This window comes from Passer domesticus, chromosome 15 (assembly GCF_036417665.1).
Source record: "Passer domesticus isolate bPasDom1 chromosome 15, bPasDom1.hap1, whole genome shotgun sequence".
Classification (NCBI taxonomy): domain Eukaryota; kingdom Metazoa; phylum Chordata; class Aves; order Passeriformes; family Passeridae; genus Passer; species Passer domesticus.
Genome location: NC_087488.1, coordinates 7,091,694 through 7,119,647, shown reverse-complemented (window position 1 = coordinate 7,119,647; position 27,954 = coordinate 7,091,694). Strand labels below are relative to the sequence as shown.

The following is a 27,954-nucleotide window of genomic DNA, read 5'->3' as shown; positions in this document are numbered from 1 at the left end:
CGCTCGCGCTCGGCTCGGGCCGCCCCCGGGCTGTGCCCGCGGCCTCCGGGCAGCAGGGGGCGCGCGGGGGCGGCGGCGCTGCGCGGGCGGCGCGGAGGAGGCGCTGCCGCCGCTCTCGGTGTCGCTATCGCCGTCGCCGCTGTCGCGCCCGTCCCGCCGGCCCCGCCTCCCGCTGCGCTCCCGCGGCCTCACAGCAGGTACGGGCGGGGGGAGGGACGGGCGCGCCGCATCCCGGTGCCCCCGCGGCGCCCCCCGCCCGAGGAAGGAGTGCCCGGACGCGGCCGGCCCTGCTGCCGTTCCGCCCCGCTCGGGGCGCGGGGAGCCGCTCCCGCCCGTCCCTTCCCACGCCGCGGGGCCGCCGCTCCCCGCCGCGGTGCAGCCGCGCCCCTCCCGCCGGGGGTCGTGTGTCCTGCCGGCCGTGGCCGCTGCCGGTGCCGCCGGAGCCGCGGCCGGGCCCGGCCCCCCGGAGGGCTCTCCCGGCCGCCGGGGCCGCTCGGCGCGAACAAAGGCGGCGGGCGGGCGCGCCGTGCAGCACAGCCCGGGGGCTCGGGAGCTCTCCTGTTGCGCCGTGGCTGCAGCAAACCCCCGGAGCGCTGACAGTGCCGGGCCGGGCCCGCGCTCTGCCCGCGTCCCCCGGCGCAGTTCCGGGGCTGCCCGCGCTGGCAGGTGCGCCCGGAGCTCCGCCGAGCCTCCGGCCCCGGGGAGCTGCCTGCTCCCTGCCCTCGGGGAGCCCGGACAGCCCGGCGGCAGCGCTGGCAGTGTTTCCTTACGGAAAGTCAGAACTGCCTTACGGGAAGTGGGAAAGAAACCCCAAACCAACCCCACAACCAAAACCAGCGACGAAACGCGAATATTGTCGATTGTAGTGACCAAAATCGAGTATCAGCGTTTATCTTGGTTTAAAGCCTGTTGATAAATCTGGATTTATTGGTAAGGTGGTCTTCCTGCGGTTAGGTTTTTGGATCTGTTCTTTACTGAAGTATCTGAGAGAACTGGAAACCGAAGTCCTCCAGCCCTGCTTCTTAATCTCCTAGGGAAGTGAAATGACTTCACAAAGCGTATTTGTTCTCTCGTGTTTCTTACATGGATTTTAAAGAAATGTAGCAAAGCCGTGAAAATAGAAAATAAATCTTGAAAACTGTCTTATTATTTTGTGGATAGGGAAGAAGTGGGAGGAGATGCAGCTAAATACCGAAGGTAAGTAAAGAGTGGGAAATTAATAGGTCTTAAATTACTGCTGTATGTTCTGTTTTCTTTTATTCAGATATTTCTTTTTGACTCCAGTCAAGTTCACTTTTTAGAAGTAAAAGGTGGAACTGTGTTATGTCTGTGTTAGGTGGTTTTTTGAGCTGACATAGCAGACTTCTGTGATTGTGGCCAGAAGTACTAGATTAAGCAGAGAAGTTAACCTGGGACTATTGAAATGTATGTTGTGTAATGTGTTTCCTGTCTCCCCCAGCATCTTGCATATTTCAAATGTCTCATATAACAGCTCAGTGATGCGTAAACATGAACATAAACTCTTTTGTGCTTTTGCTGTCTGAGGAACGCATTCATTTTGTACAGATTTTTTTATTAAAGTTTCTATTTTCCCTTCCTTATTTTGATGCCAGTCCAAGTCTGATGAGCAGTTTACAATCTCTGTAAGGCATGCTTTAGTTTGCACAGTACTTTATTATCTGTAATTATGCTTTTAATCTGTCATATGACTGGGATGGGCACTAAAACGGCTCTGACAAGTCTGCTTTCTGGCAAGGCTTATTCTGTGATGGCTCGTGCTCGATGTCCAGCTGGATCCTTGGCTGGGCTGGGGCTGGGGTAGTGGAGCTGTTTGTGGGGGTGGCATCTCTTGAGGAACCGATTTGGGTGTGTGTCCCACTTCTCACTTGGCTCTGTAGGGGCAGAGTTCTGCTTTCCTGTGCCCCTGGGGTGGGAATTACACGTCTGTAGCTTTTGGATCTGAATGCCTGAATGTATTGTGCTTGTTGCTGCTGTTAGTGGTGCAGGAGGTAGCAGCAGAGACAGGCTTTTGCCTCTAGTAGGTGAGAGGGATTTATATTGCCTGCCTCTTAGTCATGTCTTCACTCCTGCTGTTCTGTTTCAGTCTTGCTCTTCTCTTTGCAGTATTCCCTTTATTCTAGGGTATAACTTCTCTTCTCTGGAGTACAGTTTTCCTATATAGAAACAGTGGTAAACTGTTGTTGGTGTTATTTTATAACACAGGCTTCTGGTTTCATGGATTCTGACCAAAGTTTTGACATATGATGGTGTAGATGGTGGGATCATTTCTGTCAGAATTGAGGGGGAGAAGGCTGATGCCAGGATACAGAAAGGGTCTCTTCACTTGGCATAATTTTATTTGCTAATTCAGCTGAACCACTCAGGCTGGTAGAGATCTGTCAGCTGCAGTAATGAGAAAATTTTCAATGTGCTTTGTACTGTATAGAAATTTGAGATTTCTGTAGATGTGTTAATAGTGAACATGGTGATTCATGGCAGGAGGATGTGCTCCTGTAATTTAAAAGAACACATCTATACACTATCCTTGCTTTGTAAGTTTTAGTTCTTTGGAGAGAGAAGTGGAGCAAGGATCACTGACTTCCAGTTGTTTTCAGCATTTAGGCCTGAAGGTGCAGAGAATGCTTAATTGAAGCATTTATAATAGCCAGAGCCATAAATATCTATAACAAACAATAACAGAATTATTTGGTCAGCTGAAGGTTGGTAATTCCCAGAGGGAGTAGTTCTGTCCCCAAATGATGTTATGCATTTTCACAGCATTCTCCATTCATCTCTGAAGAAGCAATGTGCAAAACTCTGTGCAAGAGGGGAAAGGATCAGTCCCAGTTCCGTGTCTTGTGGGACTGAATTGTGTGCATGGCAAACTGTACATAGTTGCTCTCTGGTTTTGCAGTTTTTTGCAGTTTAGAAATGGAAAGGCTCAATTCTCTATAGTTTTACACAGTGGAACCTTCCTTTTTACAATAGCCAAGGCCTATATTCTCTCTACAGAAAAACTCAATTTCTACCTTCTGTATGAATTAATTCACTTGTGTTCCAGAGATTTGCTTTGCAAAGGTAGTTTAGCAATTGTACTCAACACCCTCGTGCCTGAATATGACACTTGGTATATGCTAGATAATGGAAACATCCTTTAAAGTGTATCTTGAATGCCTTAGAAGTGCTAAGATAGAGAACAGAAAAAAACTGTCTTGCCCTGTGCTGGAAGGAAGGCAGATAGCCAGTGAGAGCCATAGGTGGCTTTGTGAAAGGGAGAAGTGGAGCAAGAGAAGTGGAGGTGTTCCTGCCTGCCTGCACTGCACAGACCTGTTGTCCTTCGTGCCTCCTGTTTGCATGGGTGGACCATGGTCACAAGAGGTGTCACTGGTTCCTGGCAGAGTCCTTTCTGCTTCTGAGAAACAGCGTGAGTTAAAGCCTGTGATGAAGATAAAACAGGATGAATTGTTCTTTAAAATGTCTAGGCAGCTTTTTGTTTTCTTTACTACATGTACTAAATTGAGCTTGTATAGCTCAATTCTCTCATAGCAGCAGTCATAGAAATACTGCATTTAATGCAACAATTAGTTCTGCCTGTGATGTTAATTAGTGATACATTAGTCTGCTTTTTTTTTTCAGCTCTCATACTATTTTTTCTTTCTTTTAGGTTGTTTCTCTCAGTGAATTGCGCAAAGAGTAAAACAAAAGTTCAGGCTTTGCTTTTCTTGTAATTTTTCAAGCAACAAAGCAACATTTAGACTGTTTGCATATATGTATGTACATAAGTTTATTTGTCTTTATTTTTTTTCCCTGCAAATGGGGAAGGGGAGTTGCTACATAGGCAGGGGTTTCATCTTGGAAAGTGGATGGATGACGTTAAAAGGCAAGACATGATTGTTATTTGCCTTGTATGTAACTGAGTCTTAACCATGTTCTGGTTGCTTCAGAGGATATAAGGAAAATTTGGGTGGAAAAATTACTATTAAAGGTGCTATCTGAAACAATTTTAAATCCTCTACAAAATTATCAAATATTGGGGCAATTTGAGTGTCAAAGAAAAGGTAATTTTTGCCTGAATATCGTGTGGATGCAAATGAGTAGGAAAAAATTAGAAAACTGCTTCGAATAATAAATTTCAGCACTCACATATGTTCATCATTTGCTAGCTATTCTTATGTATGCGATGCCAGTTTGTAACATTTCCATTAACTTTATTCTTGTGGAGAAATGGGATCTGCGCATCCACAAGTTCAATATATCATTTTTTAATGTTCTCTTAGAGGTGATAAATAAATGCAGGTGTCACTTTGTTGGACTTTTCTCATGTCATTGCAAGTTGAGATGGAATACTGGGATTTCTTAAAATTAGTGAAGCTGATTTTAATTTTGCCCAGATTGTGGCATATGCAATACTTGTGTGTTGCAAGGTATTACATTGTCAGCTGTTAATTCACAGGACTAAAATGTGTTTTTCAAAGCTTACTTCTGAGGGAAAACATGTGCTACTATTCCTGCTTTCTTTGGTTAGTGTGATAATTTCTTATTCTTAGAAGACTTTGTTTGAATTCTAAAACCTAATCCATGAGTGATAAATAAAAACCATTCAGATGCCCAATAAAATGTCCTTTAGGCATTTATATTTTGATTTCTCCGTGGGTGCACTGATATTTATTAAAAACTTTTATCATATAGCAAAAGCATAGTATATATTATTTACTTATGGAAGAAAACATGGTGCATAAAATGTCATGAGAAACAGTTAATTCCTCTCTGGAAAGCAGATTACTGAGGGCAGTTTATACACCCAAGCAAGCAGTAGCTGAGAAGTTCCTGTTAGTGAACTACCAGAGCTGTCCATGATATTTATCTAAAGACTGAGTTTTGGTTTCATGTTTTTTATAAAGCTTGCCCTTTCTGAGGTCACAGTGGGAAGTGAGGTGAAATGGGGACCTTGGAGTGCTTCCAATAATTTGTTTAATGACCTTAAGAAAATTGCTTATTTTTATGCTCATTTTAGGAATGCATTACAATAGGAATAACTTGTAATGACTTGAAGTAGTCTAGACTTAATAAATTTGTTCAAGGGGCTTTGAGAAGATTATTACTATTACTATTATTATTGCTGAAGATTCTTTAATTGTTTCCTTATTCCAAATAATTCAGAGAAAATAGGGTATCTTCTGCAGCATGTTTCTGTCCTCAGTTGGGATTTTGTGGAGCTTGCTGGGAGGGGTTAGTGTGTTTCTCATTTTACTTTGTTGTCATTCTTCTGCGACTGATGTGAAATGGCAACCTGGCACAAAATACTGGTTTTTTTTTAACTTTGTTTCAGACTAACATAATTGTACTGCATGTAGTTCAGATTTTTTTTAACTTTAAATTCCTACATAAAAGTTATTTTCTTCACAAAGCATACACAGTTCCTCTAGCTAAAAGCCTTTTTCTGAACTTGAGTATTTTCAGACTAAAACTTTGTCCTACTGGTAGCTTTTTGGAAAAATAAATTGTATTCTTACATCACAGTTGGGCATAACAATGTACAATTGTGACAGCATACTTCAAATAGCCTTTTTTGAAGGTTATGCAGATCATTTTATCTTGTTTAACTTGAGCATTTGTAAATTCAGTCAGTTAAAGACACAAATTGAAAAAAAAATCAATTATTGAAACAAATTTAATTGAAATGTGGAATTACCTTGAAGTAATTCAGTTTTTTCAAGCGAAGTAGGTAGTCTTTGCTACTGGTCCAGTGTCCAGGGTTTTCTTGGCTGAGCCCTAGATATTGATAAAGCAGCAGTGTTTGCTTCTAATTTCACCTTAGTGCTGGGGGATGATTAGATGCTGTAGAACTAGACTTCATGATAGCCTTTCTTATCAGTTTGGTTTTTATTAATAAATATACCAGGATCTTGAGTTTATTTCCACTTCAGCAAGCAAATAAAAGTGTAAAGCTCTTACAAGGGGACAGTGGAACTGCAGCTCAGTTTAGCAGTAATCCCTGACAAGATGGGCTTGTGGCTTGGTGCAGTTACACTGCCAGGACTCTGCATCCTCTGCATGAAGTGAGTGGAAACCAAAGATCAATTAGAAACTGGAAGAAAGGTTCTCTGCAGCAATATTGTGTAACTGGGCACTGGTGGGGGGATGCTGGTTGTGCCCTGGGGCTTCTCCCTCTGCTGCTCTGGGTGCTTCAGCTGTGTCAGGACTTTCTGCAGGGGTCTCTGAAGCTTGGTGCAGAATCATCTTTGTACAATGGACTCAGTGTTGATGTGAGAGTGGATCCTTCTGGGCCAAATGCACACTGAAGCACATTATAACAGCCATTTGTCTTTGTTCCTTTTTGAGGAGTGGCATATCCGAAAAGTGGATGTTCAGGATAACATGTCCAATGTCTCGGAAGAGAGAAGCACTAGACAACAGGACATTAAGAAAGGACTCCAGTTTATAGAGTATGATTTTGTGGTTTTTATTCTTGTATTTTTGTTTACATGTTTATAGATATTTCTATGAGATGGATGGCTCTGGAAAAGGCCTTTTGAATTAGAATAATTTTCCTTAGAATATTTGCTAGCACTAACATGTTAAACAGGGAGCAGCTTTAAAGAAAAGACAGCACTTCTCTTTGTTCCTAAACAGAGCAGTTTGAAGGTGACAGGTTATTCCTTTCCTGATTTGAAGAAAAAATAGCATTTAATCTTTTTTGGTGGGTAGAAAATGTTGGTAGCCTGATAATCCACCTTAAGAATAACTACTCCTAAAACTAGGTTGCTACTGAAAGGAATGGGTTTACTCATGACTGTCTAAATGTTTTAACTTTCTGGAGCTAAAATTTAAGCTATTGAGAAATCATCGGAGTATTTAACTTTCATTTGGGTCAATGCCAATTTTTTTTAAGATCCTGGCTGTCTTAAAATAATTTTGAAATTTCATACTTGTTCACTGCTCATATATGGCATTCTTAGAAAACAAAAACAAACAAAAATCAACCAGCCAACAAAAAAACCCAACAAAACTTCCTCCCCACAAAACCCTGACCATTTAAAAACTGTTTAAAACAGAATCTCAGTTAACCTGTATGCAGAAGGAAAGGATTCCTGCTTTTCTTCCTGAAAATGTAGATGTAAAGGCCTTCTTTTTGTCCTAGAGAAAATCTCTGTTGTATGTCATACAAAAGGACTCTTAAAATTCCTGTTGTGTCATTGGTATGACTTAATTAAAATTGATGTGGGTTTTTGATAGATAATTTGTCATTTTATAGTATTTACTGGAAGACTGCAGTTCTCCTCATCTATAACATGGCTCTGCACAGGAGAGGAGAGGATGGAAATTACTTTTAAAGAACAGTGTGTCTAAAATTCTCAAAGCATTCAAAATCTCAATACATTTTGAACAGCAAAGTCAGATTCACCATGTAACTTCAAAAGAAAGTAAGCCATTAGTAATAAGAAAACTCAGTTTTTTAATCAAAACTCATCTACAGCACTTTTCCTTGTTCAGTGCAGGCTGTGGGCAATATTCAGAGATTTGCCTGTTGCAGAAGCAAGGCTGCTTTTACTAAGAACCAGCATTCCTCAGTGTGATTGTCTTTTAAGCAATATGTATAATAAGTGAAGCTTGTAATTTTTTTTCTAGATCCACTTTGCCCTATCCAGGGACGCAAGAACAATATGAGGTAATTTTTAATTTCCAGAAGAGTGTTTAAATGGACCTATATTGTTATAGTTAATCTTGGTTTTAATCATCATTTAGGTGATTATGTGATATGAATGGTAATTTAAAAAGTCTCAAAATTGGAACTGGACAACTACTAACATTATGATACAGGTATTCAGATATTTGGGTGTCCTGAATTTACTCATACAGCAGTTGAGATGAAGTATTTCTCTGCTGGTATTGTGGATGAATTTTGGGCATTAATGGAAAAAAACAATGTGTTATTCTGAGTAAAGCTCAGAGTAGCACAGAAAAAGTAAAATAACAGGACTTCAGTCACAGAAACCTTCAGAATGTATTTTATTTCTGCATATTTTATGATTTTGAGTAATTTCGGCTTGTATTTTCAGACTTGTCTTTTTAGTTCTTTTTCCAGTGGTAGGTGATTTCACTGGATTTAAGAACATATTAGATGAAAATGCTGCCATTCACATTTTGACGAAAATACCCTTTTTACAAAGCAGCTTTTGTGTTCTCCTGCTTTGTCAGTTGCTATGGCTGCTGCTTGCTGAAAGAGTATATGGAACATATATATATATATAGGAGATTATAGGAAAAATGTCAGAAGAAAAACACTAATGTAGACAAAAGTTTTACATTTCACTCTGATTCTGTGGAGTTACAAGTACAAATTTTCTGTTTAAATTTTTTCTTGGTAGTATGGAAGATAAACAACTGCTATTGATGAATCTTCCTTTTCTTTGTTGCAGTTATTTATACGAGATCTTGTTAGAAATCTTTTTCATGAAGGAAATGATGTATATCGAGAAGGTGATTGGAGAGGATCACTGAGTCATTATACAGAAGCTATTAACATAGCTGATTATGCAAATTCAGAAGAAATCCATGTTTCTGATGATGTTTTAGAGAAGCTACATGTGAACAGGATCGCGTGTTTTTCAAATATGGTAAGGTTCTGTTTAAACTAAATCTGGATTTCTCCAGATCAGGATGCAAACAGGGTATGAAGACACAAAGTTTAGTGAGTGAAAAGCTCTTGGTTGCAGTTTGAAGATTGACATGTTTCAAATAATCTCTTTGGCACGTTCTTGAAAAGCTTTTTACATGTATAATGGAGGTATTTTAGTTACTAATACTAGAATTGACATAAAAGAGTCATACTGGGCTTGGAATTTGATGGAATTGTATTTTTATCCATTTACACTGCTGACTGCACTGAGTTGGCTGCTTTTGCTTTCTCTGTGGAACAAGATGGCTCTTGTGAAAGAGCTGCATTTTCCTTGTGACTGATACTGCATTTTACGTAATGATGGCACTGCTTGTTTTTAGTTGCCTAATTTGGTGACTTAGCAAAACTTACACATGCCCTGTGCAGTGGCCTTGGTGACTGTTTGGTAGTGTTTCCATACCTTTGTCCAATGCAGTTCAATTCACTATTTCCATGATAATAGTTCTCATTAGTGGTTTTGTTTTTTTTTTTCTCCTCCTAGGGTTTGTATGAAAAAGTTCTAGAGGACTGTGAGGTAGCATTAAGATTGAATGAAAACAATTTCAGAGCTCTCTATCGTAAAGCAAAAGCTTTGAATGAACTGGGAAGCTATAAGAAGGCTTATGATGCTGTAGCAAAATGTTCTCTTGCTGTGCCACAGGTGGGTAAATTGTGTATTGGTGATTAAAGTTTTGAAACATACACTTATTTCAAGACCAAGGTTATTTCTTTTGGTTTGGGTTTTTTTAATTTTTGCTAGAAAATACTTTTTATTCCTCTAAGCATTATTTTTTTCTTGTGGAAGTGCAGACTGAGGGCAGAGATTATAGTCCCCAAGCTCAGTTTCTTGTGTTAACTTTTCAGCAGAAGAAATGCAGCGGGGTTGAAGTGCCATGAATGTTTGCAGTAAGCACTAGAAGCATTGAATTAATTGTTTAAAATTCTCTATGATGTGAAGAGAACCCCACCATAATTATAATGTACATTTATTCTTTTGATAACTGCATTTTAGCTTTCCAAGTGTTTAGTAACATTGCTACAGTGCATTGTTCTCACTGTGAATCACTTGCAGTGCACCCTGAATCTTGGGCTCTGTATGTGTCAGCAGACCTGCATGGTGTAGGAGATGATCTGTACCCTGAAATGCTGGTCCTGAGGATCTGCTTTCCATGATCGTTTGTGTAGTTGGGTTGGTTTTTTTTTTATTTGTTTGGGTTTTTTAGGAGCTGGAGTGCATCAAGTGCATTCCTGCAGGGTTTTAGTTACATCCAAACCCACTTTGGTTCTCTGGGACACTTCACAATGCAAACTAAAATGCTATGAGTGAGGATGATTGAGAGATTTCACTTCAGAAATGCATTCCTGATTTGAACTCTACATGCTGATGGAATCTTTACATGCTTTGCTCAAAGTAGACTGATCACAGGATAAAATACTGACTTGCTGCATCAAAACTACAGTGAGACACTAGACAAAGTGTTGGGCATAGGTTTGCCTCTTGATAGACAGAAGGTTTCAGTTGTGTTTCCAAAGACATAAACAGTTCATCTGAATGTGAAACTTTGGACTTTGATCCTCACTTTGCATCTCCAGATCTGAATGTTTTTGCTTAAGGTTAATAAGCCTTTATGTAAGTTTTATAAATAGCTTTTTCTAGCTGTAGGGCGTGATCTGAATACTAAATCTTAAAATATTTTAAATAGGTAGTTATAACTGCAGAACTGAGGGAAATACAATGACATTTTTAATTCTAGTAGTATGATGCAATGCCTCCCAAAATACAGAGTGCTCATTAAATATTCATCAGTGTCATGTACTAGCTCATATGCTAATCAGGAATATGGCACTCAATTTGTGTGAAAGCAAAACAACAAAACAAACCCCCATCCCCTTAAAGAACAAATGCCTTCCTCAAAAAAAACAAACAAAAAATGCCCACCCACAAAAAAACCCCAAAAAACAAAACAAAAAAAACCAATAAAACACTTCTTTGAATTTCTCTGGCTTTGGAAAGTCTTATATTATTTTAAATCCAAATAAAAGGAGAAAGTGGATACTGTCCATTTTCTGTCACCATAGTTTTTGCTTGAGGGTAGCTATATTTTCAGATACAGATTTCAGTCCTGTGTTTGTGAAAGAATAAAGCTGCATTTTCAGACATCCTGCATGTAGGGATCTTGCAGAATACAGACTGAGATATAAACAGATGTCTTTGCTTGATGATAGTACATGTAAATTATGAAATTTTATTTATGTCTTTTAGGATGAAAGTGTGATTAAGCTTACTCAAGAACTAGCTCAAAAACTAGGGTTAAAAATAAGGAAAGCATATGTTAGAGCAAAGGTAAGATTTTACTTTAACATTTTATGTTAAGGTTTCCCTCTTTTGATGTCAAATTTGTATTTAATATAAGTGTCTTTTCTTTGTAGCCACCCTCGTCAAATTCAGTTTCTAGTGATGTATCAACTCAGGTAAGGTTTTACATGTTCCAAGTGCAAGCTGACTGTAAACTACAGGGAATAATTGTTTCATAATTTCATGATGATAAAGGGACAGGAGCGCAATTGACATTTTATATTAGAGGCTGTTATTTGGGACTTTGGGGTTCTGTTGTGTTCAGTTTTGCTGGACACGTATGGCTGACTAGGACATAAGATTATTATTCAAGTTATCGTTGTTGAATAAATGTTATCTAAAATATTAAATCCAATGCAATGCATATATATTTTTTTCATGTCCTGAGGCAAGAGCGAAGTTAATGGATTTATTTTTAATTTTATTTAGTTGATAATTTTCAAAATGAAGGGTGCTGGGATAAAATCCCTTTTACTTACATGCATTTGTCCAAACTTGATCTTTGTTAGCAGCTGAACTTGCATTTATCTTGCTCTTTGTAATGTGTCTGAATAGCAGTAGTGAAGAGGAGTTCATCTTTATCTTACAGACTTCTTTCACAGGAATATAGACAGTTTAGGTGTAAAGTGATGAGGAAATTTAGGAACAGTTAATGTAAGATACCACTTAGACTCTTTCGTTCCCTGAGTATCACTCTCACTTCGGTTGGTTGGTTGCAAATTTTGACCTTTACACATTAGACTTTGTAAATTTGAGATTTTATAAAACCTAAATTTGAGAGGGCTTATATTCCTTATCTGTAAATATGTATTTGAAAAATTTTAATGGCTCTTGTGGCTGAGAGGTATTTTTTTCTCATTTACAGAATTCTTCTGTAGAAGATATTGAGTTAGGTGAGTCTTGTGTTACATTACTAATGCTAGGGAGCTAGATATGCCATACATATTCCATTGCATTAGGAAAATCTGGATGAAAATTCATCTGGTCATTTGAAAGTACTGGGGTAAAAGTCTGATCTGTTTATCTCTAAAACTGCATATTTAGGTAGCTGAGCAGATTTTGCTTTGGCCTCCTCAACCTGATAAGATTGTAACTGCTCCTGTAGTGATTGTCTCCATGTCCTCTTCAGCTTCAAAAAATAGGGAGGGGAGAATATGCCAAAGCTTTAGTAAAGTATCAGGTCTGTAACTTTTTCCGTCTGTTTTAGCTTGAGTAATAAATAAACATTGAGATAAAGATGCACATAATTTGGCAGCTGATGGAAGCTGAAAACATTTGTTGTGGTTTTGCTTAAACATTCTTTGCATTTCTTCGCTCTCTCACCGTCCACGTTGTCAGGGTAAAAGCAATGCAGGAGTTTCTGACATCTTTGAACAAAGGTTCCAGTCATTCCCATCTTACCTATTTCAGATTTATCTGACCAGAAACAAGAGATGGTTTCTGCTGCTTCTTCATCAAACTTTGTTTCTGAAGTGTCTAAAGTGTCACCAGTACCTGTACCACCTTTACCTACTGTTATGCCTCTTCAGATGGAAAAGGTTCCTTTGCCTTCTGCCGTGTTGGCAAATGGAGGGAATGTTTCTTTCTCTATGCCAGAAGCATGTTTAGATTGTGGAGATGGAGATATAATTATTGGAGAAGAACTTGATGAGTTACTTGATTCTGTGCCTGATCCAGATGAAAGTGTAATGGTAAGACTTTTTTGTCTGTTTTCTTTCTTGAAAGACTCTCTTTATGAGTGGGATCTCATATTTTTATCAGGTGTGCTAGTGGTGATGTTTGTATTACCTTTCCTAGTTACATTGAGCTGTCTTTGGGCATAGTCAGGTTGATTTTTTTGTTTCAGATTCTTCTAAATGTGGCTGTGAAGATGGCAGGGCTACTCCTGCTTCAGAAATACTGTTATGCTACTACCAATGCTACTCAGAGGAAGTACTGTGAAAAGTGAATTGGACATTTGAAGTCTGGGCTAGTGTGGCTTTTTGGGAGGTTTTCTGTGCAAATAAACCCTCTTAGAAAACATGAACAGTGTGTTGGAATGCTGACCCTCTAGCTGTAGAAACTATAGTTAAACATAAGCAAAAAGCTTTGCAGCAGAGTAGTACTTGGGCTGTGGCCATCCAGGATGCTCACTGGTGTCTCTGCAATCAGAACTTTGTCCAGATCTACCACCTGGCTGAACAGAAATAGACCATTGGGAGTCTGACTTTTCTGTATTTTTAGAAGAGATATTGGAGAAATGTAATTCTGTGAAGTGTTGTTCCTACTTACATCATTATGCCAGACCTAGGGCAGACTGTGAAGCCTCCAGAGTTCTGCAGTTTTTAGTCAAACTGAGAGCTCTGATTGATGAGCAGAGATGTCTGAACCTATTACCAAGGTTACTGACTCCCTGCTCTGGCCCTGCCAGTCATTTGGAGTATTTATTTTGTATTGCATTTGTATTGCAGTGTTAAATGAGGCTGTGGCACATTCAGTTCTGCAGTTGTGATTTTAATTCCTCATTCAACTCTGATTTACAGTTGCAAAACTTTAAATCAAAAATGCTTGAGTTTCTTATTTTCTATTTTATGCACTTTGTGCTTTATAAAAATGTGTCAGAAATAGAGAAAGTAATTATTTTTAAGAGATCCTAGGATGTTTACCATAGTAAAAGCCAGGAGGAAATGCAGTCTTCCAAGAGAGACTGCAGTCTCATGGAGTGTAGAACTGAGTGAATTGCAGACTGATAACTGGGGGAACATGGAGTGTCTAACTGGGCAGACTCTGTGCAGACCTGCTCACTCAACACCCAGACAAGGAGGGAGCTCCTTGGGATGGCAGGAAGGGAGGGGAAACTCCCCCACTAGGTATGTCCTTAACAGAAGTGTACAGAAGGATATGTTACTTTTCATGGGAGGATGGAATGTGACCTGGCCTTTGCAGAACGTGTTGTCATTTGATTGGATCTGAGGGCTTACCTCAAAGCCAACCTATACCTCTTTTGCTGTGCAACAGCAAAATTGAATTACAGTCTCCTTATTTAGAAACAAATCCTGTTGGTATCTGACTCTTCCCACTCTTCTGTGGTGTCTATTTTTTACCATAATTTGGAAATTCAGCCATAATCTGATGGATAAAAAAATCCAGATCTCTTACTGACTTAGTAAGTGTCTGGTAACTGAACCTTTAAAGTGTTTGATCAGTGGATATTGCCTTGCACCTGGGGCATTGTTCAGGGCTTGGTTACTGCAGCTCTGTGGTGTACCTGTCATTGATGTTTTCCAGTAGGTTTACAAAAACTTTGCACAAACTTGACTAAAATAAATACTGTGGCAGATTGTGTTCCTGAGGCCTTTCTTGCTTGGTCTGAACATTCTTTTTTAATTCATTTTTTTCCAGCAAACTACAGGAGCCAGAGGACCCATTCCTGCAGGGAATGTAGCTCCTAGTGTACCTTTTTCTGCCTCTTTATTGGGGACACTGCCAGTTACTGCAGGATTTGTTCCTTCAGCTTCTCTTTCAGAAATCTTTTCACAGCCTTTGGCTTCATCTCTGGAAAACTTCTGTTCACCATTAAGCACTTTTTCAATCAGTGACCCAAAAAGAGGTAAGAAATTAGTCTTAATATGTAACCTTTTATGGTGATGAGAGTTGTGCACGAGCCAAGTGGTTTTCCTTTTTAACAAATTAGTTTGCACAACTGTTAGTAATATTTAACACATAACATTTGAGCTGTGCTAATAGTTTTTGAGTGTTGGTTGTATATAAGAATTAATAAATAAAGTATTTGTTTCCTTGGGCTCTGCATAAGCATGCTTCAAGCTCCCTCTGTGTGGTTTTTCTGTATCCATTACGTAAATTTGTTGCAGGTGAATAAGGTTAAAGAAGAAATACTATTCTCTCAAACTTTCTTTTTTAAACAATCTTGCTCTTACAGCTTAAACCATTTGTCATGATTTGGCAATAAACAAGAGTTCTAAAAGGGTAATGTTACTGTGTACTCTGAAAAGGTATCAGTATTACATGCTTGGATTCAAACTGCACAGACTATAATTATGTAGTGAAATCAGGTATGTGAACTAACAAGATACAAGTAACAAACTACAAAAGATAAAATAGAGAAAATTTTGTCTTAAATTATCAGTGTTACAGGACTATGCTGTCTTTGGAACAAAGCCAGATTTACAAAATGAAATAAAAAGTTGAAGAATCCTCTTACCCCTCTTTCATCAACTCATTTTTTCATAGTCAGATATTGCTCCCCTTTTTGTACTGAACAAGTATTTTCATGTTGCTTCAGTATCTGCCTGTGAATCTGCCTTCAGTGTCTGCCAGTACTGCTGATGGTAACCAGGTGTATATTTTGAAGATGATTGCCTAATAACTTTTCAGCCCAGACGTTTACAAGGGGCTTTTACATAATTGAAAAAAAACCTTACTGTAGCAAACAAAAAAACATTGGTGCTTGTCCAAAAAACCAAACCTCTGATATTTCTCAGGAATGATAAATTATTTTTTGCATGGGGTGTTCTTGGGAACTCATTTAATCAAAATATCTTTTTATTCTTTTAGACATCTCAAGTTCAGCTTCTAGAGATGGAACACCAACACTTAACAGCAATAATTCCCCATTGTTTGTACGTATCTTTCATGTTTTTGTTCACACCAGTTCAAAGGTTATCACCTTGGAAGCTTTACACAGATCTGCATTTTTACAGCTGAAGTTTCTTTTCAGAAAAATAGCACTTCTACCATTAAAAGTGGGTTCTGGCTTGGGGAACTTACAGGAATGGTAACAAAGAAAAAAATTTATGGAGGTTCTTTTATGTATGCAGATTTTGACTGATATCACAACCATTATTCCATTTTGAGGAACTTGCTGTAAAATGCTGTTGAATTGTAAAATAACTAATATAAAATCCCTTATGATCTGAGTAGCAAACACTAGGCATCCTGAAGAACTGTCCCAGTACAGGAGCAGAGCAGATGCCACTGTGTGCCTGAGGATCTGTGCTGTCTGTGTTGCAGTCGTGCTGTGCATTTGCAGTCGCGCGGCTGGCGCTGATTGTGGGGAAGGGTGGCAGGAAGGATTGAATCCTCAGGAGCCAGGGAGTAATAATTATCCTCACAAAGGCTGCTGTTCTGCCTGTACCTGAGTGGCTCTTGTTTTATGCTTAGTTTGTGCTGTGTATGTGGCCTTTGTAAAATCTCCATGTCCCTTCTCAGACGTATGTTTGAAGTTCATATTATGGCTATGAAGAAAAATCTCAGTAGGTTAAATTTTAATTGTAGATAAATAAATTCTGTGTATCAACTAAAATACACTTTCTTTCAACAGATAAATGGTCCTAGTAGTCTGTTTGGGTCCGAAAATTACATGGGAATTGCAGGCCAAACTAGAAATGACTTTTCCAATGTTTTTAGCAGTACAACTGCTAATATACCTGTATCTCCAGCACTGGCAGGAAGGAACCCACTGGAAGGCACACATGAGCTAAGACAGGCCTGCCAGTTATGTTTTGTCAAAAAAGGTAAGGAGCTATTTGAGTTGATGGGGTTGATTGTTTTTTTAAATTAAAGAGCATACCTTTAAAATATTCATGTTCATAATTTAACACTGTTGGCTTCTAAACCCTGTTAATCCTGACTTGTTCTTTGCAGATATAGCACGATCTTATGATTGGTGAAATATTTCAGCCACTGTTTTATCTTCTTTCCTACTCTCTTTGTTTCCTGTCCTAATAGATTTCTTGATTTCTAAACCCAGCACAAATGACCACACTCTTTCCCTGTGTGTAAGGTCATTCACATTCTGTATCCGCTTTCCTCCCAAACCCCAGGGTACTGTGAAGAATGACACCTTTGCTCAAGACTAAATAAAACTTGCAATACTCTCTCTGATTGGCCATGGGGAATTGAACTGCAGTTCAAAGTACCTGGTAACCTTCACATCCCATCTGTTTTCTTGTTCTTTCAAACTAATTCTAAAGCATAATCGTGAGGCTTCCAAACCTTAGTAATAATTAACTCCACTGTATTGACTTAAAGGAGCTTAACCAGTATTGGTCATTAATATAACTAATCTTTTAGGCCTGAGCTGTTGCTGTTAAACAGAGCCATATTCTAAAGGCAATAGCTTCTATTAAAACTAATCTTAAAAATAAGCATTGTGTTTGAAGTTACAGGTATCATTGATATCAGTATACTAATAAACAATTGTATTGAGACCTTGCGGGGATGACTATTGTACCCTTAGGAACTTCTGTACTAGTTTTAAATTATTTTTACTAGAAAAATCCACAAAGGGAAGTTTGAAAAACCACAGAACATGTTTTGCTAAAGCTGGAGCTATAACATATTGGTGAGAGTACTTAGCATGTTCCTAGCTTCACTTTTTGTGTCAATGCATCTACTTCCTCTGTTTCTTTCCATCTCTGTTAAAGCCTTTAAGTGTCTCCTGCTTTTACTGCCTTTTGAAATGACACTGTTCCATCATCTTCTTGTCCAGAGAAAACTGGGTCATGCTCTTGTTTTTCAGTCTCATGAATAGCAAAATTCACTGAACTTTGCTCGTCTTCAGATGCTCTTCCTGATGTCTTCATTTAGTACCATCCTAAAGACAGAGTTTGAAGCTAGGCATATTTTTGTTTCCAAAATCACAAGGTTCTGGGATTGGCATTTATCTTTTTGGCACGTGTGAACTTTCTACCAAGTGTGTTTTGTCTCTGAGCTTAGTACCTCTCCTAATAAAATAAATGTTGAAGGTTAAGAGAGCCATTTACTGATCACTGGAATTCACCTGCATTGACTTACTATACATAAGCAATTTACATGTTAAACTAGTGTTTCTGAAATTGATACTTCATAATTTGAAAAAATGCAGCAATTTGCTGACCCCGAGAAATCTTAAGGTTGTAACACAGCAACCCTCCCCAAATATAGCTTGTGGGTTTTTTCTTGCTGAGACTGCCTTTTGTAAGTATTTGGGTTTTCTATTTTACTCAGTGTGGTGGTTAATGACTTTTGATTCTTCAGAGCTGCTGGTGCAAGTAGGAATTTTGTACAATGTTTGTGTACTTTGCTTTTGGGCTTCTGTGCCAATATGTGTATGGACATGTTCATGTTTGATGCAATCTATGCCAATACAAGCAATTTTCTGTGATTGTTTCAGGTCCTAAATTATTGGATTATGCTTATCATCCCAATTTAGAACATAAATGTAAGAAGGATATTTTAATTGGCAGAATAAAAAACTCTGAAGATAAATCATGGAAAAAAATACGTCCAAGACCAACAAAGACCCAGTATGTGGGACCATATCATATATGTAAAGGTAGGTGTTACAGAGGGGAACCTGGTAATGCTCAGAGTAATGCAATTTAGCTTCTCCATAGCGAAGTATAGAAGGAATTTTTATTTATGCTTTTGGGAGGTGGAGAAGTTAATTTTGGGTTGTTTATAATTTCAGAGGCTGTAAGGAGAGCCATGTCTTGACCACTAATATGATTATTTAGAGAACAGGCAGTGTACTTCTGTACTGTTCTCCATCAGGAATAATTTTGCTTTTGAGTGTTAGATGATTACTGTTAAACACAGCAATAAAGAAGCATTTTTGTTAGACTTTTGCAATGTGAACCTCTAATTAGGATGTAAGCAAGATGACTTGTGGGCTAATGAGCAGCTTTATTTGAGCAGGGAGTGTTCTGGGTTCTTGGCATCGTTGCCCTAGATTAGTGCAGGATAGTTGATAGAGGTGTGCATTAACTGTTTGGAGGAGTTTTACATTTCCACCAAGTCATTCAGCATAAGGTTTTGCTTCTGTTAGATTTAAGTGAAAAAATTAAAACAGATCTATGTAACTTCTTTATTAAAAGTATTTGAAACTGATAAGAGTGGAAGTTTTAAGATGAATTTCCAAGAAAAGTTGTGTAAAAGCCATGCCCTGTTTGATGCTGTCCTTTGAGATGTGGCTGCTGAGGAGGAGTGCAGGTACCCAGGGCACTGCACGTTTGCCTACTGCCAGGAGGAGATCGATGTGTGGACGCTGGAGCGCAAGGGCGCCTTCAGTCGAGAAGCTCTTTTTGGGGGACCTGGGAAGATCAACTTGACTGTGTCCCAACTTCTTCAAGAATACCACGGATTATTTATGTTCCTTTGTGAGGTGCTGCTTTATTTCTCATAACACAGTAAAAATGGTAATAGATAATTAAAATATGTGGAAAGAAATGCTTTGGTTTACACACGACTATTTTGTAACTTTTGAAACAGATTTCAGTAATTATCTAGCTGCCTTTAGATTAGAGACTAAATGAAGTATCTGTTAAAATCTTTAGGGTAAGGTTTATTTTTAATTGTCTAAAATATATACTGTAAAATTACTTGTTTTTCTGTTCCAGAAATGTTTTGATCACAAGCCCAGAATAATAAGCAAAAGGAACAAGGATAACTCATCTTCTTGTTCTCACCCTGCTATGCATGACTTTGAAGATAACAAGTATGTTTGAAATACCATCTCTACAAGTTGCAATTTAAAAGCAAGGGCAGTTTTTAATACTGACTTTAATTTCTTACCTGTTGGTCAACTTCTCTTCCTGCTGACTGTTATGCGTTGGCAGGGCAGGCGAGACAGACATAAAGAGCAAGCTTTGACAAATGTAACCAAATTAAAGTGAGCTATTTCTTTATCAATCACTCAAAATTAGTGGTGTTTACCCTCAACTTTGAATCTTACGGGATTTGGTGTCCGGTTGTTAATAGCTTATCCACCTGGTGAGCTGTATTGCTGTAAATAGATGGGTAATATTAAATTAAAACAGGAATTCCAGAGTTGCTCTTTCTTTGATGTTTTGCTTATTTTGCTGTAGTTTTAACTTGGGTTTACCTTAATTACAGTCTATAAAATAGACTATAGTCCTTATTAACTCAGTTGATAAAAAAGTGAGAGGAGTGTCTTTAATTGTTCTTGGAAAGTTTAAAAAGTTTTTATGGTTGTAACAGTAGAAAATAAGTTTTGGAGAACAAAGAACCTTTTGTCCTTGTATGATCTAAAAGTAAATGGGAGCATTGGAATTGCTTTGTTTGTATTGCAATGCCCTGTATTGAGGAAGTGCTGCTGCTGCAAGAGCTAGCCTGTTACTGTTCTGCATCACCTCTTCCTTAATTGGTGCTCTATAAATATTGCTTTGTAGTACCTGGGTTACTAATTAGATCTGGATATATACTTGAAAGTGGGCATGATCTGCTTTCCTTCTTGGAAACCAGTGATCCATCTGGATTGAATTCAGTAATGCTTTGCAGAAGAGGGACTCTGGATTCCCAAGAGTACTGTTCAGTGCTGTTTAGTGTTTACTCAGCCTCGAAACAATGCTTAGATGTGGCCTCTTTCTGGGAACTTTCAAGTAAGAAGTGTTTAAAGGATATTTGAATAAGCTGTAGTGAAGGATGGTTATTTTAAAGAATGTCTAAAACTGACTGTTTTCAAAACAGGTGCCTTGTCCACATTTTGCGAGAGACGATGGTGAAGTATTCCAAGATCCGCCCTTTCCAAGCTCGGTGTCAGCTGGACCTGTGCAGACATGAGGTGCACTATGGCTGCTTACGGGAGGATAAATGCTTTTATGCTCACAGTCTGGTAGAGCTTAAAGTCTGGATAATGCAAAAGGAATCAGGTATGTTTAGTAAAATGTTCACTTTACTCTTCATTGTATTGTCACTCCCTCCTTTTGTTGACTCCTTCTGAAATCAGCAGCTTGGAATCAGTGCAGGAAGCAAGCAGGAGCAGCCTGGTGCCTCTCAGCTTGCATTTTGGAGAGGGACATACAGTGTAGGTTTTATGATTACATTGGCATTAGAGCTCTAGTACATTCAAATACTGGAAGATGCCCCTTAACTTAGGTGAGCAATCTGTAATTTAAAAACCTTGGATGCTTTCCATTGGATGATACAGCCAACATTTCTGTTTTGGATGCCTTACAATGTTCTTAAGAGTGTGTGTGTGTGTGTATGCATTTGTGTGTGTGTATGGATATCACATCATATCTGTGATGTAAATGTATATAACGTATATCACATGTGTGTGAATACTTACACAATACACAAAAAGAAAAATGGGTCAAAGCTTTGGGGCTTCAGTAGCATTCCACTTTGAGCCTGTCTGTAAGGCTGCAAGAGTCATAAGTACTCAAAGATTGCTTCCCTTCCTTTACAGGTATTTCACATGATACTATAGTTCAAGAATCAAAGAAGTACTGGCAGAACATGGAAGCTAGTGCACATGGATCACAGGTATTTTCATTTTTCCATTCAACTAATTTTGCAGTGACTGTGGTAATAATACTTTTTTAATGTGTGTATATAATGTAGCTTATTTTAGAAATTACTTTTTAAATTATTTCCAAATTATTTCTTTCAATATAGGCTTTCTTCACCTTGCTCACTTAGACTAAAATGCCTGCTCTGCTGCTGTGCAACTCCTTTTTTGCTTTCCTTGTTCTGTCCCAGGTGGAACATAAAATGTAAATATAAGTTCAAAGTCAGCTGCTCTAGGGCAATTAATTATCTTTTCAATATGTAATGCTTTTATGTGTTTAGTCTGTACACATTATCACAACTTCAGGGCACATGTACCTAAATCAGAAATAAGTTCAATAAAAAAAATGAATTTGTTTAGAAATGTCTAGTTTGAAATGACAAGCTGAGCTGTTAGAAGGCATGCAGTGAAATACCTGCTTCCCAACGTGTGTTGAAATCTCTGCTGTAGGGCGTAATTAATAACTATGTATGGATTTCTTTGCAGATAAAAAATTCCTTTTATTGTTGTTGTTATTCTTTTTTTTGCTTAAGATTCTTGGGAATCAAATGAAATATGGATCACTTAATTTGAAGATGAAGTTTGTTTGTGGGCAGTGCTGGAGAAATGGTCAAGTTAGTGAGCCAGACAGAAACAAAAAATACTGTAGTGCAAAGGCAAGACACCCGTAAGTAAGATCAAACAGTGAAAATTCTACTGTTTTGTCAGCCATTTAGAACCTCTTTTGGGAAGCTGTTGCTTCTTAGGAAAGAGTCATACAGGAATTAAAAGCAAACAAACCCAAACATACTGAAGTAGAACAGAGTTATCTCTTTGTGGTATGCCAGTAATTGGTACTGAGAACACTTTGATGGCTACCAAAATGTTTGTGGTTTGGTTTTGGAGGTTTTTTTTTTTGTATTAAGTGTTTTGGTCAAGTTTCTATAGAACTTTAAGAAATCTTAAATATATGATGAAAGCTTTAAAAACAAACTGTCTGAGCTTCCCTGGTTCTGCTTTTGTGCAGAAGTTGTGTTGTTTTTTTTTTAATAGTATTTTCTTTCATTGAATGCTTGTGGTTTCCAGGTGGAGCAAAGATCGCCGTGTGGTGCTGGTAATGTCTAATGAACGTAAGAAGTGGATGACCATTCGTCCTCTGCCTGCAAAGAAACAAGTGCCTCTGCAGTTTGATGTATGTTAACCTGAAACTAACATTTTGGTTAAGGAAATAGATACTAGTCACTGGAAAATACTAGCAATTGGGCTGGTTTCATCAGTTCTGTAGAAATTCCCATGGGAGTTTGTAGGAAAACGTTCACAGTGTTTCTACAATGTTCAGCCTTAGGAAAGCACTGATCTTATGTTACTACTGAAGTCCTTACTTGTCAGTGGAAGTAAATATTTCTGAAATAATTTATACATATCTGGGGCCTGGTAGTGTGGTGGGAGGCACTTACTTTCAGCAGTTCTCTGTTTTAACTATAAATTAATTTTTTTTTTAAATAAACATTTTTATTTTTCACATTATATAAATGTTTGACTTGGAGGGGAAACACTATCCAAGACTGAAAAAAATATTAAGAATTCTACTAGCATCCATTCTGCTTTATATTCTTAAGGATTTCTTTAAATTCATGTTCCAGTTGTGCAATCATATTGCTTCAGGCAAGAAATGTCAGTATGATGGAAACTGCTCATTTGCTCACAGTCCTGAGGAGAGAGAGATGTGGACCTATATGAAGGAGAACAGCAGTAAGTAGAAGAGTAAATCTTAACATGTTGTAAATCCAACTGTTCTGCTTTTCATTCTTGTACTTCAATTACTTTTTAATCTAATTTCTTTCATTATCTCTTGTAGTAAACCTTGCAGGTGCCCTTGTCTTTGAATTTAAATAAACCAAGACCAGGCATTCAAAAATAGTATTAAATAAAAATAGCTGTATTGTGTATTCACTGCTTGATGGGTTTTCTAACAATAAAGTAGTCTGTGTTGGTTTTTTTAGGTGTCTTAGAAATATTGATCCTTGCAGCAATATTAGTTGGTGTTTGTATTGCCATGTGCACACACATGGATTGATGGAATTACATATGGGGGAAACTATTTGCAGAACAATCCTCCCCAGTGTATTTACTGGGAATCACCATTCACTTTTTGTGGCTGAGTTCACTATCCCATCAGTGTTACTAGGGAGAAAGCATCAAAAATCAGAAGTAATAAATGACACAAGTGATAAGATCATGGTCTGCAAGAAAGCAAACTAAATTTACCAAAAGCTGTAGCACACGAGATTAGTTTGTTGAAATTCAGAATTGATATGCAGAAGCAGAGTTGCTATCTGTAATTTGGGTGCCCATTCAGAAACCTGTAATCTCTTTCTGTCCCCTCAAGAGGCACAGAGGGCTTTTGGTGAGTAGCCAGAGATGCCTCTTCCCCTGGCTCTTAATCTCTGTGTAACTGTCAACATTTGTTTCCTTCCTTTTTCTTCTTAGACTAGGTGGGGACTGAATTATGCTCACAAACTCAGTAGTTTATCTAGTGTTCTCAAACTCTTGCCTTAATTGCTAATTACTTATTTTAGCTTCTGCTCTCATTAGTTCAAGACTTGGAGCAGTTGTATGACATATGGCTAAAAACTCAAAAACCAGAAAAAGGAGATGATACAGCTGCTCAGGCAAACAGAGAAAATGGGAAGCAAATTCATATGCCAACTGACTATGCTGAAGTTACAGTAAGTAGTCATGGGTATAATCCAAATCCAAGCATATGGGGGTTTGTTGGGCTTTTTTTTCCCAGTCAGTAACTTAGGTTGTTTCCCTTATTTTCTTGGTGCTTCCTTAGGCCATAGATGACTGTACTAAATGTAATTGACACTGTACCTCAGTTCTTCTAAAGCCAGGGGACATCATAAACTTTAGGTGCTTGTTTAAATAATTGTGTCTGTTTAGGTAAAGAATATCCTGCTGGCCAACATAAAGAAAACATTCAAAATGTATTAGGAAAAGTTCTGTCATTACAGCATTGAATTTGCAATGTTTTGTTTTCAAATTCCTTGTTAAAACAGGTGGATTTTCATTGCTGGATGTGTGGGAAGAACTGTAATAGTGAGAAGCAATGGCAGGGTCACATATCTTCTGAAAAGCATAAGGAGAAGGTTTTCCACACTGAGGATGATCAGAACTGCTGGCAGTATCGCTTTCCAACTGGATATTTTAGCATTTGTGATAGGTATGTCTTTTGTAAGATGGCAAAAATGTTGAAAAATGAAAGTTCATAGTTTAAATAATTAAGGCAGATATATAGTTCTGACAAAGTTTCTAGTATTTCTTGATTTGCATACATCTTTCAACAAGAAATTAAATAATTAACTATTTTAACATGTTAGAACTCAGGGAGTGACAAGGTGCCTAATTTTGGAACCAAATTAACTGTGTGATGTTAATGAATGGTAACAAGTTCATTGCAGCTGTGTGAATATTGTTGGTATTATTACAAGTTTCCTTAGGCATCTGCTTATTAATTAGAGCCCAAGAACAGTACCTAGCTGGACAGTGATATTGGAGCTTAAGGCAAGTAGAAATCATGTTAGCATCAAACCAAATTTGTTAAAATTGAGTATTTGTTACTAGAAATTATTTATGAACAGGTGGAAAAGGACTTTCAAGATCTGTTGGTTTTTCCCAGAACTGATTGTACATTTTGCTGCTCCCTTTAATTCTTAAGTGCAGCCTGTTACTACCTGACTTCATTAGATATTTTTTTTTTTTTTTTTGTAAATATGTTGAAAATTTCTTCCACTGTTGGAATCCTTTTGGAAAGCTAAAAGCTTTGGAATTGAGCATTCTGGAGTTTAAGGTTGAGTTTGCTGGTACAGCTGCCTTTGTTACTCCATTTTCAGTTGAAGATTTTGAGTGTCTTGGAGATCTTAAGAAACTGCATAGCAGAGAAAGCAAGTTATTTTTCATTTGCAGTCTTTGCATGGAAACTTACATGTCCCTTGACTAAATTTTTAAGTAGCATTCTAAATGTATTTGCTTTGAACATAACAGACCTTGGATATGCAGTATAAAGTGAATACAGTCTGGTATGTTAAGGTGTTCTTTGTATTCTAATCTCAAATTTAGTTAACAAACTAATTTTAGTTTATCCAACTAATTAATTAGTTGGATTTTTTAAACAACAGTCGTTCTTTAGCTTAGTGAGTTAAATGGTAAGATATTCATTAACATGATGAACTTGATGGTTTCAAGCATTAAGTGTCTCAGTCTAAGTAGGAACATGAAGAATAGAAAGAAAAGAGCCATCTGTTGTCCTCTGTATATATTTGTCAGCTGGGAAACAAAAATACAACCAAATGCTAAACAGAGTTAGTGCCATCTAACTTTTAAAAGTATATACTCTTCCAATTTTATTTTTGTCCTTACTGTGCAGTTTATTTGAAAAACGACCTGAAGAAAATATAGACACAGTAGTGATCATGGTAATTCTATGAAAACACTGTTCAAAATCTGTCTTAACAGATATATGGCTGGTACTTGCACTGAAGGAAACAACTGTAAATTTGCCCATGGAAATGCTGAACTCCGTGAGTGGGAAGAACGAAGACAAGTTTTAAGAATGAAACTCAGCAAAGCAAGAAAAGACCACTTGATTGCTCCCAGTGATAATGACTTTGGAAAATATAGTTTTTTGTTTAAAGATTTAAACTAATACTGAGATGACACATACATGTTATCAGCTGGAAGCATAAACCAGAAAATTTGACAATAATCAAAAGCATGTGACAGAAAAGCTGCAGGTTTTCTGCTTTTATTGGCATACATTGTTCCTCCTGAGCAGCAAAGTATGGTAGATTTAGGGGGATGGAGCAGACCTGTCTATGCTCTCATGAAACAGAGTGGTGATTAAAAAAATCTGAAGTATTATGTGCTTACTCACCTCCTGTTGGACAGAAAGTTAGGAAATAGAAGGGGGGAAGAGTGGTTATAATATCTAGGAAGCCCCCTAGTCTCAGACCTTCAGTTGAAAAACTTTAAGGTATCAAGGTATTGCAAAAGAGAGTGTTAGTGGCTAAGAAAATGATGGATGAAATTCTTCAGATCTTTTAATGGAGAGGATTTGTTTAAAACAAAGTTTGCTACTTATCTATATGTAGGTTGCTAAAAATGATTTTCTTATTAAAGATTTTAAACAAAATAACCATTTAACTACAATATATGTTGAATGGGTATTTTTTCTCTATTTGTATGTTTCAATATAATTTACTGAAAAAGGATCTTGAGAGGAAAAAAGTATTAATTTTTGAAAATGAAGTAGTTAAAATTCTGTTTCTTGGTCTTTGCTGTTTAAATGATGATTTTGAAAGATTACACTTGTATGTCAGTATTGTGTATTATTGTATGGACTAATGTTGCCTGTAATAAAGAGAACTTTACACAAAGCTGTTTTCTGCATGTAGCCTCTCAGGATAGAGATTTTGTAAAAACAATGATTTGCCAGTTAGCAAAAGCTTGAGCACCTGTAACTAAACATTCACTGAGTTGGTATTTGTGTCGCTAGTGGCTCGTTTGCAGTTCTGTATTGTCATTAGCTCATGGCATCACTGAAGTAACAGAAATGGCCAGTAAGTTGTGGTGTAGGCAAGCAGTTTGGAGCTACGTGGTGCTGGGACACCTTTTCAGCCTTGGACATGGACATGAACCACTGCCTCAGCTGCACGGTGGATGGTGCTTCCCATTGCCTTTCCTGCAGCACAGGAAATGGAAAACAAGTTACAGGCTGAGGTGACTGCTGAGCCTTTGGGCTTTCCAGTCACTGGAGCTTCTGTTGTGTTTTGTTTTGGCTTCTCTGTAGATGCTGCTTTCTGCTTTCTTTGTGTTTGATAATTTCTTTTTTTTTTTTCTTTCCCAACTAAGTTTCTTTCAGCCATTCATTTAAAATAACTAAAACTAGGTTTCTTCTTCCCTCCCTCCTCCTCCCCCACTCCCCCCGGTACTTTTTTCTGTTCCCGCTGATCTTACATAATTACAAGAGCTTTAACGATGACCTCTGTAGTTCAAATGTAGTCATTGGGCATGCATTGGATATGTAAAAAGTGTTGAACCAAAGTTCAGTGATAACCCACACATGACATGGATGCTGTGTACCTTTCACTTCACAAAAGCACAACTAATTTGAAACCAACACCTCATGTGTGCTTCAGCCTTGGCTTGGGGCTCTTGCTATGTGACTGCTCCCCCCAGGCTGGGCTGCAGGACACTGGAGGACTCTAGCTTGGTGCTTGAAATGCCACCCGCTGCAGTGCTGATTTTTTACGTTATTTGTAATAAAGTGAGTGTGAGACAGAGTACTGTGGACACTGTTATTTGTGTGACAAAACCTGATTGTATCGTGTGCCTTTCTGAATTGTTTTTTCAATTTTATGCTTTCATTGTTTAATGTAAGTGCTCTGTAAATCATTGGAAGTAATTCTAGACAAAACTAAACATGACATCCTTGTTCTCTAAGGCCGGTGTGAAATCTTTCCTGCTGCGGGGTGGGGCTGTTGGGGAATAGCTGCCGGGGGGCTGGGGGATTATTCACCGCCTGCTCCCGGCCAGGGGAGAGCGGGAGGCGAGCACGGCCCGCCCCGTCCCGGTTTTCCCGGTGCCGCGGGCTGCCCCCGGAGCGCC

General features: G+C 38.3%; 1 protein-coding gene across 5 annotated transcripts; it reads left to right on the top strand.

Moving 5' to 3' along the window:
* The first annotated feature begins 42 nt into the window (after nt 1–42).
* ZC3H7A (zinc finger CCCH-type containing 7A) lies at nt 43–27,789 on the top strand. Of its 5 annotated transcripts, XM_064390628.1 has the most exons (24): nt 97–197; nt 1,162–1,197; nt 6,343–6,446; nt 7,630–7,669; nt 8,421–8,618; nt 9,162–9,320; nt 10,923–11,003; nt 11,090–11,131; nt 11,881–11,908; nt 12,426–12,706; nt 14,397–14,604; nt 15,570–15,634; nt 16,336–16,528; nt 18,169–18,330; nt 18,962–19,158; nt 19,394–19,491; nt 20,484–20,665; nt 21,205–21,281; nt 21,840–21,973; nt 22,372–22,477; nt 22,929–23,037; nt 23,881–24,014; nt 24,348–24,511; nt 25,804–27,789. In XM_064390628.1, the coding sequence occupies exons 3-24, from the start codon at nt 6,379–6,381 to the stop codon at nt 25,991–25,993; spliced, it is 2,916 nt and encodes a 971-aa protein (XP_064246698.1). In that variant the 5' UTR covers nt 97–197; nt 1,162–1,197; nt 6,343–6,378; the 3' UTR covers nt 25,994–27,789. The 5 variants fall into 5 exon arrangements, 4 of the variants coding, with proteins under 4 accessions (XP_064246700.1, XP_064246698.1, XP_064246697.1 ...); XM_064390630.1 differs by lacking the exon at nt 1,162–1,197 and having other exon boundaries at nt 43–197; XR_010348204.1 differs by lacking the exon at nt 1,162–1,197 and having other exon boundaries at nt 65–197; nt 23,865–24,014.
* Nucleotides 27,790–27,954: the final 165 nt, after the last annotated feature.